Source organism: Salminus brasiliensis, chromosome 5, assembly GCF_030463535.1.
Source record: "Salminus brasiliensis chromosome 5, fSalBra1.hap2, whole genome shotgun sequence".
NCBI lineage: Eukaryota > Metazoa > Chordata > Actinopteri > Characiformes > Bryconidae > Salminus > Salminus brasiliensis.
Window position 1 is genome coordinate 31,114,389 of NC_132882.1, and position 10,715 is coordinate 31,125,103.

The window sequence follows — 10,715 nt, forward strand, 5'->3', positions numbered from 1 at the left end:
AAGATGGCTTATTTTTGTTCATGTTTGACAGCGACATGGTTTACTGTGGTGTCTACGACAACGCCCTGGACAATGACAACTACAACCTTGCCAAAGGCTTCAACTACCACCAAGGGCCTGTATGTTCTCTTGACAGAATACCATGCAGCTGATGTATTTATAGAGCTTCTTGAACATTTTGTCCTTCCTTTGCAGGAATGGCTTTGGCCAGTCGGCTACTTCTTAAGAGCCAAACTTTACTTTGCCAAACACATAGGCCAAGAGGTCTATGATCATACAGTGTCCCTGGTAAAGAATGTCCTCTCCAGACATCATGTCCACCTAGAAAGGTAAGCCAGAGCTCCAAGACAGATGCGAACCAAACATCGCGCAAACAAGTAGAAAAGTAGATTAAGTCTGATCATTTGAATTATTCTGGTGTGTTCCAGATCCCCCTGGAAGGGCCTACCTGAGCTGACCAATGAAAATGGACGATACTGCCCCTTTAGTTGTGAGACTCAGGCCTGGTCGATTGCCACAATTCTGGAAGTCCTGCATGACCTTTGTGATGCTGACGACCTGTAGATAGAGCTACAGACTTGTTGGACCTGTGGGATTGTCACTAACCTGAAAGGGGCTAGTGTCTACTGATCGGTACAAATTGTAAAGTGTGCCGTAAACATGTTTTCTGTGCCACGCATGTCTGGTCAGACATGAAAGCATAACTGAGGAGAACCAGCTGGCATGCAAGAAACCTGTTAATTAGGGTACTCCTCGCTTAGCGTTGTTTATTATTGTACCACACCAGCATAAGCTGACATTAGGCCAGATCAGATGTTGAAGAATGTGTGATGTTTTCCAAACTTCTTGAATCTGGAGGTTTCATTTGTATGTGTTGTTCTATTGACTGCTATCAAGCCAGGAGAAACAGTCGACATACTCTGTGATACATGATGATGCCTTATGTTTTACATTATTTTCCCTATATACAATATATATTGATTCTTGAAATCAGTGTCTTCTAGATTCTAGGTTATGAAATGTCTGTACATCATTATGATACAAGTTTGCTTGGAGATGGTTTTGATTCCTTTAGAGCTATTTGTATTTTTAATTTAACAATAAGTTTTTTTTTTGACACAGGGTGAGTGATATTAACAGTCATGTGGAAAAAAATACACCTTATGATAACTTTCTTTTGACATATTTAAACAAATGGACATTCAATCTTCATTTGACCAGTGTTAAGAGATGGGGGTAAAAGTAAAAAGATAGCCTAACTAAACAAATAAACCTGAAGAAAGGTCTTTTTAATCATTTGTATAATGTAATTAATATAAAATCAAATTGTAGTAAGAAAAAAGTTAGAACACCCCTATGTTTATTACTCTAAAATCAGAAGTGCTATCTGTCTCATTAGATTAGACCTGGTCAGGTCATGCTGTCCTGGCAAGTTCAGCCCCAGATAGCACTGCACAACGCATAAAGAAATAACCAACCACCATAAAATGTCATCACCTACAAGCAGCTCTTGCCACCGTTGCTGTCAAGGTACAGCATCTACCATCAGAAAGAGACTAGATTTTGTGCAATCAGGAAACCTATTGCCGTCAAAGCTCTTTATGCTGTCTGCTCTTGGACTGAACTTGCAAGCACGGCCTGATCTCGCCTGGTTGGCAGTTGTTTCGCTTGTGAATAATTTAGTGGACAGTAGAACAACTGATTTCTTATGGCTCAGAGATCTTTTTAAATTCCTTCCTCAGACTCCTCTGCATCTACAACCTTTTGTCTGAAGTTCTTTGGATCTGGCCATGGTGATCCCCCTTCACCATCAATCAAGAGCAAACCAAACTACATGTCTGAGGTTTAAATAAGACAAGTCCTCCTCCAAAGTCCTGATCATCTGCAGCTGATTCTAATTTGAGACATTACAGGTAGTAATACATGTCCAGCTGTTTAACTACTCTAAAAGGTGTTCATAGGGTGTCCAGATTTTTTCACCTGACTGTTTCTTAATCAAGTGCAGGAACAACTTGCAATGTGCCGTGGACTCCAAGATAGGGGCAAGAAGGTACTGACCCTACTGACATTTAAAGTACAATAAACAATACAACTTGAAATGGAATTTTTCTTTGTTTTGCAAAGTCATGGTCAGATCATCATCTGGCACATTCGTCTGATTCCTTGGTGAAGGAATCATAAAAGACTGATGATAAAATAATCAAGCTCTTGCCCTTGAGTGCTTGAGTTGCCAGTGACTCACATGTAGATCTGGCAGCACTGAACACATCTTAATGCAGAGGCTTGGAGAAGTGATATTACCGAGGCTTGGAGATTTGACAGGACTGACGTCATTGGCTTTTCTTATCTCTGATTTGACTTCTGGGCTCCTGTGAGGTGTGGGTTTTGTTTTTTTCCCCTTTCTTCCTTCTTCTTTTCTTAATTGAACTGCTTAATCACATTCTTCTATTACTCAAGACTGCAGAGTATCTTCCACGATCACGTCTCACACAGTTTCTGCTTAAACAGGCAAATTATTATCTTCATTTTTTTTTTTTTTCCTTTTCTGAAGACAAAATGTTATTATGCGAGACACGAACACTTGTGTGATGTATTGCTCCGGTGGCCTTGGCTAATAAAGGTGACACAACAGTGTCTGTTTGCTGAGCGTGAACGCTCAAATTAATGTTTAAACAACAGCAGTGTGTTATGGCAGTCTAAAGGCGACTTGTTCCTCCCACCTTAGCGCTGTCAACTTTTATAGGGAAGATCCCAGCGGTTCTAAAATTGGTTTACTGTTTGGTTGTGCCCCACCACTGACCTAGACTTACAGTTTACAGTTCATCCCAGCACTGCACTTCTAATCCAAGGTGAGTAAATAAGTGAGCCATTTCATACCTGTAGATTTATGTGCATCTTTAAACAGTTGTAATCATTAGGTTTTAATGAACAGTGTGTTTATGGTTGTTTATTCAGAATGTTGCATGAAGGATATTGATATGCAGTCTCCAGTGTTTACATTAATATTCATAATCAGAGCTTGGTGCGTGCTACATGGTGAAAGACGGCCGGTGAAAGTAAGAGATGTTGAAATAATGGAAATGTATAGGTGTATAAAGTGTATAGGTGTATAGATAGATACTTCAGGCCATCTCCTCTATAGGCAATATGAAGTTTTTGTAGTAATATAGTAGCATTTATGTAACCTGTTTTGTAGACATTTTACCCATTCTCAGGAATTTTGTTCAGGGAAAGGATCCTGCCATGCTGGCAAATCATTTCAGGAAACGTTACTCGAAGGAATGAAAGGATCTGCCAATGCTGAGAAATCATGTCACTTGATAAGATCACTTTATAGATGCGAAAACAAAAAACAACAACAATCTGTTAATGAGAATGATACAAATGAAATTTCCAGATGTTCTCATATTTCAATTTCCACTTTTTTATCTTCGTAGATGCGTGTGCATCATCTCTTGATCTGGGTGTGTATGGTGAAAGCCTCCACTGCAGTGAGTATCTGCGCTGGTCAGACACAGGCCTGTTTTATATACGTGATCACAGACTGCATTACAGACCACCTCTGGCGCTGGAAGCTGTACTGTATCATTAATCCTGGACTCTTTTACAGATGTCCATATCCAGTGCCGGATGTGGGACTGAGAAAGTCTGCTTTAGCCAACCCCCTAACTGCGATCCTGCTGCGGACCCAAGCTGCTACTTCATGGCCTCCATGCCATTGTCCTCTGCTTTAGGAATCTCAGTTGAACTCCAGGGTCAAGCGGCTGGCTACATCTCCTTTGGGTTTTCAGATGATCAGATCATGGTATGGTCTTCTCTCTTGTAAACCGTTTGTTGTTTCAGGTTTTTTAAACACTTGCTCTTCCATTTGGATCAGTGATGTCATAAGGTTTTCCAAATTGGTAAATATAATACTTGGTATTTATTTGTTGAATGTTAGTAATGCGATACATAAATATATGCCTTGTATTCATATTATTTGCTATGGAATAATGAATGGAAGAAAAAAATATGTACGTTTTAAATATGTGCTAAATATGTGGCAATGTATGCACATACCACATGTTAATATATTAAAATATTATATTACATATAATAATATAAATTGATCAAAAAAATTCAATCGATTTTCGGCATTATGCTGAATGTTTACTATGTATTAATGTCATGGACATCTGGCAGTTGTCAGTTTTCTCTATTGTTTAAAACCTGTAGCTGCTCTGTACAGTGTGTAAATAATTATAGATGAATCGACCAATAGTCTTTTAAAATAACTAGAAAACTCTTATTTTACATTAACTTCCATTCAAAATCTTCTCCTGTAAAGTCACCATTTTGGAAATACATGTTTTTCACTGGACAGCGGCAATATATGCACACCATTTTTACTTACCCATTTTGACTTACCATTTTGACTTACCCATTTAAAATAGAGCTGCTGTTGATATGCAGTACCTTTACTTTAATAGATGTCCTTATGTGCACTTATGCATTAGATTTATTGCTTATTCCTTTTTTCTTCCCCCAAGGGGAACGATGACATCTACTTTTGTGGCACTGACAGTAACGGAACTGTCCAAGTGCAGCGCGCCCACTCCACTGGAAGAACCCGACCAACAATCATACCACTGGTACCAGAGCCCTTCCATAAAGTCTGTCTACTGAACCATAGAGGTGTTCAGTAAGTACAAGTCTGGCCAGACCTAGGAAATGAGGCCTGTATATGTTTACTGTCCTCTTCCCATGTCTTACAGGGTAATGTATCAGACATCAGAGCATCAATTATGGACAGAGTCATCAGCTGTTCTTTCATTTCGCAAAACCCCATCAGTACTGCGACGACCTCTGGACAGAACGGCTCTTACTTCCTCTTGTTCGCCTATGGCTCCACTACTGATGGTGCGTGAGTAAGCAGAGAGTTGAGGTTGAAATAGCAGTAAGAGAAGTTAAGCACGGAGCGTTGAAGCCACAGTCCGACAGGAATTCCAGAGACGGGCCTTATTAAATGTAGCTGAGATAAGGTACAGATAAGGTTTCTAAAAGACTGCAACCCAGTTCAGAGAACGAAAGAGCAACATTGGGCTCATTGTTTATATATTTGAATTTGAAGCGATTGCAAAATGCCCTGTAGTGATTGATGGCTGAAACAGCTGTATTTGAAAAATGAAGGCTCTAAAAAGGTTTTGTCTGCAAGTCCATCATCGAAGACCAATGACTAATCAGTACTTTCTTATACTGGCAGGTCTAATCCAGTTTCATGGCAGTAATCGATTCGTCAGTGATTCCAGAGTGGATGTACTGAACCCACAGATCGTCCAACATGCGCAGCACCCTCCAATCAGTAAAGCCCATGGTTTGTAGCACTGGCTTGTGCATTTCTTTTTAACAGTCCTGGATATGTGGTGTTCTATTTCTCTTCTAATGACCATACTCTGTACCAGGTTCTCTAATGCTGATTGCCTGGATGACCACTTCTAGTCTAGGCATGATCACTGCACGCTACTTGAAGGCAGTCACCAAGGGAAAAGGTTGCTGTGGTAAAGACTTCTGGTTCTTGGTAGGCTTTTATTACACTGACAACATTTAAAAACAACAAACAGGTTATTTGAAGGCTTGTCCTTCCGTACTGTATGACTGATGCTGGCATACTCTGCTCTCTCTTCTCAGACACATGCATCTTTAATGTCCTTCACTGTTGTTGCAACGGCAATTGCATTCATCCTGGAGTTTGCACACATTAGGGGATGGCGTAGGGTAAGTGTTCACTATAAATGTAGACCTGTTTTCCATTCCTTCTTTTCCCTGGTTTTTTTAAACAATTGGAATTTTTTTCCAGTCTATCCATATCATTCACTTTCTCAAAGCTACAGAAAACTAAGCTGCAGAACTCGCTTGTTTTAAATGTACTATTGTTTGACATTTTTTCCTGATCAACCTTCTGCAGTTTATCTCCACCCATTCACGCTGATGTTATAAGGAGTGTTTCAGTGTAGGCTGCCTTTTGAATAAGAAACAATTCAGAACAGCCAGTCAGAAGAGAAGTCTTTTACTAACCTACTTTTACTTTTACATTTACTGGTAACGCTTACCTGACAGGACAGGCCCTAGAGAAGAAATGATGCAGACCTTGGAATTTCTAAATCTAGCTTAATATACTATAATATTTTAAATTTTTAGAATGTAGTACGAATATTATGTCATTATCCAGTCTAATATATTACTTATTAATATTTTGGCAGATCATTTTTCTTGTTTTAAACATTATTTCTAGAAACCAACAACATTTTCAGTCAATAAAAGAAGCCTAATTCTCTGTGCAAGTTGATTTAAATGTGGCGTTAATGATAATAAATAATCATTATACAATTCTTACAACAATCTCAGAATGAGAAATATTCACTGTATTTAACATTTACTATTTTTACTCCACTCTCCACCTTATAATTGCTCCACGTATACCACAAATTACCTCGGCATACTTCAGAAACTCCTTGAAACTGAGTTTTCTTTAGAAGTCTGAATCTTTTGTGCACATTTGAACAGTATACAACTGTAAACTCCACAATCTTAATTAAATATCTACTTGTGGTTTGGGAGCCAGATAGCACACTCGTTGGCTGCAAACTCTAGTGAACTATATGGTAACGCTATACCCTGGCCTGGCCATGTTTTTTAGGGGGCTCACCCAATATTAGGATGCCTAGTCATGATCCTCAGCCTGATCCAGCCGATAGCTGCTGCCTTCCGCTGTGCACCTCAACATAAATGGTGAGAGTTTATTCACAGCGTTCCACCTCATATCACTGCTGTATGCCAAATGCATGTTGCACCACCAAGCTATTCAGAACTATGGCTGTGAGCAGTTTCTATCTCCCAGCCATGGTGGAACACTGTGGTTTCACAGCACAATGTACACCTTTGTCACTCTGTTATCTTGCCTTGTCATTCTCCCCCTGCAGGAGATTCATTTTCAATTGGTTACATTCTGTAATGGCGCTTGTCATTAAGGTTCTTGCAGGTAGGCGAAAGCACTGTTTACACTGTTAACTAACATTAAGCAATGCTACATGGGTCTCCCTTGTGAAATGAGAGCTACTTCATGAAGTGTATGTTGGTTCTTTTTCATTTCCCATCACAGTGGCAGCCATATTCACTGGCTTGTCGTTTTTCGACCAATCTCCAGAGCAGTGGCTCCTCAAGGTGATGGGAGGATTTGTCGGCTGGGAGGCACTGTTTTTTGTTCTTCAAGAAAGTCATATGTTGTGGAAGAGAAAGGGTAAATCTCAAATGCATCACAGCTGATTTCTTTACAGTGGTGGTGGGAACCAGAGGTTCTGGTGTCAATATATACAGAATAAAAAATCTTCTATTCTATTCTATTCTATTCTATTCTATTCTATTCTGTCCAAAATCTCCTTTCTCCTTTCACACTTCTGATCTTGATCTTGTGTTAAGCTGATGAGTGTACAATAGTGATTTTCCTTAATATATATGTATTTTTTAAAAATACTCCATGTTTCTCTATAATAGAGCATTTCACAACAAATCCCTTTTCATTTTCACACGATTAAATCATTTAGTGTATTTAAGAGTTAGTAGTAGATAAGTTATGTTGTAAAACTGGCTAATTTTTGTCTGTCTTTCACAGCTGAGAAAGAATCAGCTGGTGAACTGGTAAGTATGTCAAGACATAATATGAATACAAGACTTTTCATATGAACTATACACTTATTTGGAAACTCTTACTCTTGTATTTCCACTCACCCATCACTTTCTACATACAGAGATCTACATACAGTGCATTACAGAATCACTATATACATTATAGTTATCTGCAAATGTTTGGACACTGCTGGTCAAATTACTTAGTATGGTGTGTACTATAGACTATGGACCACCTGTTGCTACACAATTCGACCACTATCTATCCTATTCATCATTGTTTCATCATGCATCAGTTTCTGACCACAGGACCACCATCGCCAAGATATTTCTGGAGGAGTGGACGCTTTTTAACACAGCAGTTGAAAGTAACACTGGCATGAATGTGGAATTGGTAGTGCATGTAGTGCCTGGATTTCATGCCAGGGTTGAGAATAGGTCCACCACCCAGAAATATCCAGACAAGAGCAGCTCTGCGGTCAGAAACTGACCCTTGATTATACGTCAACAGGTGAGCTAACTGTACACCAGCAATGTTAAGCTATAAGGCAGGGGTTTCTAATAGAGCAACCAGAAAGGGTGCACACTTGGCTTGAACTATAATAGCCTAGCACATTTAGGCAATTATACACATGCTGAAGTTTGTTTGTTTGTTTGTTTGTTTGCACCAGGGTAGCACAGAACTGATTCTCCTGATCCTGTTCTTCCTCGGGAACCTGGCATTCTTGTTGACACTCCTGTCTGGAATTGGCATGTCGTAGGTTTTAGTGTTTGTTTGTTTATTTTTTATTTTTACCAGATATGTGAATATTTGGTAGCATAACTGGTAGTAAACACTCTGCACTTGCTGTAGCGTGGATGTGTGATGAAGTTACCTGTTCCATCCACTAGGTGGTAGGCTCCAACTGGATAATTCCCTGATTACCTGACATAAGATGGAACTGTGTTGCTATCAGACAGAAAACTGTCATTTTTCCATACTGGTTTTCAGTAGGTTATCTTTGTACCTTTGTTAACTAGTGAAGAGGCTGCAGGTCATTCTGAATATATTATACATATAATTGTTCATATGACAATTGTTCACACCCTTGAATGTTTTAATGTTTTGTTTTCCCCTTTTTGTCTTTTTTATGACTTTTATTGCTAGAATCATGGTCAATATAATCTAAAATGGCATATACGATATTGACCATGATATCTATATAAACATGATATATGCTTCATGGTGTATGTGTGTGGTGATGTACCGTGTTTGGTGTCCACCAAACATAGTGTCTAGTCTGATGGCCAAAAATCTCATTTTCTGATTTAGCCACTTTTCCATAAAGCGTTGAAAAGTGAAGAACCTGGGCAACTGTTGTCGTATGCAGGGTCTTTCCCCATCTCAGCTGCTGAAGCTTTTAACTTCTTCAGAGTAGGCTTAGGCATCTCGGTGGCCTACCTGGTGGTCTCCATCCTTTGACTTTTTTGATAACCATGGTAATTACCCAGTAGCTGGACCAGTAGCTGGACCTGGTGTCTTTATACTACAATCACTCAGGTGATCTCTTTCACTAATTGTGAGAATACTGGCACCACTACAGGCCTGGACCTCTGTTAAATTAGGTCACTTTATAAGGGGTGAATACATACATTTATTTTACATAGTTTTTATTGAATTGCCATTATTTTGTAGATATCTGTTTTCATTTTAACATTATGTTTTTATTTGTGCACATTCATGTGAAAAAAACCTGATTTATATTTAACATGATTTAATTTACAAAGGCAATAAAAGGGCAAACATACTTTTGCCTGCGTTTTATATGATACATACACCCAGTTTTAATTGTCTTATCGTGCCGATTGATTCATTGCTAAAAAAAAAAAAGAATCAACAATAATTGTAAAAAATGGAAATATGTGCAAGTCATGTTAGCTGTTACTGTACTTGCAGATCAACCTCTACCTTATCTCTTAAGAAAACCCGCTGACCATGCTGCTGATGTTCACACAGGCACATTTAGGTGTGCAGAGAATGAGGACTTTTGCTAGATTACAGTATCTGAGCTATTCACATTCATCTGCAGTGAAATGATTTCACAACACATCTGCAGCTGTTTCAGCCTGGACGGAGAAAAAACCCTGCTCTATGAAGACTGACATCTCAATAATAACCAGTCATTGCTAGACTGACTGCTCTACTTATGCAGGTGTGTTCCAAACCCTGCCACTGAACAAAAAGCCTCCACAAATGATACCTTGAAACGGTCTAATGTCAGAATTTCACTGGAGCATAGCATTTACAACCAACATGTTTTGCTTGCTGCTGGTTGCTCAGATATGAACAGTTGATTATTCATGCCAGGTGTCCTCATGTGATGCCAAAATAAATTGATCTTCCATCCTGCTAACCATTTTTGGGTAGAATTTTTACCGTAAGATTATAAAATGTATACCTGTTTACCATAAGAGACCATTAGAAAAACCATCAAAGGGTCCTGAATTGATGAGATGGTCTAAACTAGTCCCTGATGGTCAAGTTGGTTAATAAGCTGGTCATCCTGGAGAAATGATTATAAGGAGAAACCCTATGCTGGTATGGCCGCTGATAAAGCTAGTCAGATGGGTGGCCAGTGTGGTCATGCTGGTCGACCAGGTTGGTACTGCTTGTCAACATTTAGATTTATTACAAATCCAGATTCAGGTCTTCTGTTGACATACAAGGCTTTTGATTGTCTATACAGCTGACCTCCTTCTCCTGTTCTCTGAGGTCTCTTTCTGTGGTTATGTATCTTTCATGTGTATGTATACGTTGTTAGCTTGTTTCCAGTCATGCCTTTTATGAATATTATTATTATTATTATTATTATTATTATTAATTTGTAATAATATGAATAAATCTCTTATCTAATCATAATTTAAGTTGCAGTAATATCTGTTTATGACTTCTGTTTATATCTTTATATGTATCTGTATATTGATCTGTTACCCAATTGTGAACTGTGCTTGGGTCCGAGAGGGCAATATATGGCAGTAGTATTATTGTTACAGTACTACAGGTTGGGCTCATA

General features: G+C 38.8%; 2 protein-coding genes across 2 annotated transcripts in view; both read left to right on the plus strand.

The window, feature by feature from the left end:
* LOC140555658 (glycogen debranching enzyme-like) overlaps positions 1 to 564 on the plus strand; it is a 28,142-nt gene extending 27,578 nt beyond the window's left edge. Inside the window, exons 31-33 of the mRNA XM_072678956.1 lie at positions 32 to 119; positions 196 to 329; positions 429 to 564. Coding sequence (XP_072535057.1) covers positions 32 to 119; positions 196 to 329; positions 429 to 564 — 358 coding nt within the window. The remainder of the gene's footprint in view (positions 1 to 31; positions 120 to 195; positions 330 to 428) is intronic.
* A 2,873-nt stretch (positions 565 to 3,437) lies between these two features.
* On the plus strand, positions 3,438 to 8,423 carry LOC140555659 (putative ferric-chelate reductase 1). Its single transcript, XM_072678958.1, has 12 exons — positions 3,438 to 3,491; positions 3,611 to 3,805; positions 4,530 to 4,631; positions 4,755 to 4,899; positions 5,243 to 5,353; positions 5,442 to 5,557; positions 5,668 to 5,754; positions 6,677 to 6,768; positions 6,960 to 7,018; positions 7,139 to 7,276; positions 7,649 to 7,674; positions 8,334 to 8,423. Exons 1-12 carry the CDS (start codon positions 3,438 to 3,440, stop codon positions 8,421 to 8,423), a joined length of 1,215 nt encoding a protein of 404 aa, XP_072535059.1.
* Positions 8,424 to 10,715: the final 2,292 nt, after the last annotated feature.

What these genes read in the sequence shown, in the direction of transcription:
- LOC140555659 (XM_072678958.1), top strand. Translation starts at nt 3,438, where the DNA reads ATGCGTGTGCATCATCTCTTGATCTGGGTGTGTATGGTGAAAGCCTCC. An exon ending in CTATGGCTCCACTACTGATG is followed by an intron (nt 4,900 to 5,242) that starts GTGCGTGAGTAA and finishes TTATACTGGCAG; the next exon opens with GTCTAATCCAGTTTCATGGC. An exon ending in AAGAATCAGCTGGTGAACTG is followed by an intron (nt 7,675 to 8,333) that starts GTAAGTATGTCA and finishes TGTTTGCACCAG; the next exon opens with GGTAGCACAGAACTGATTCT.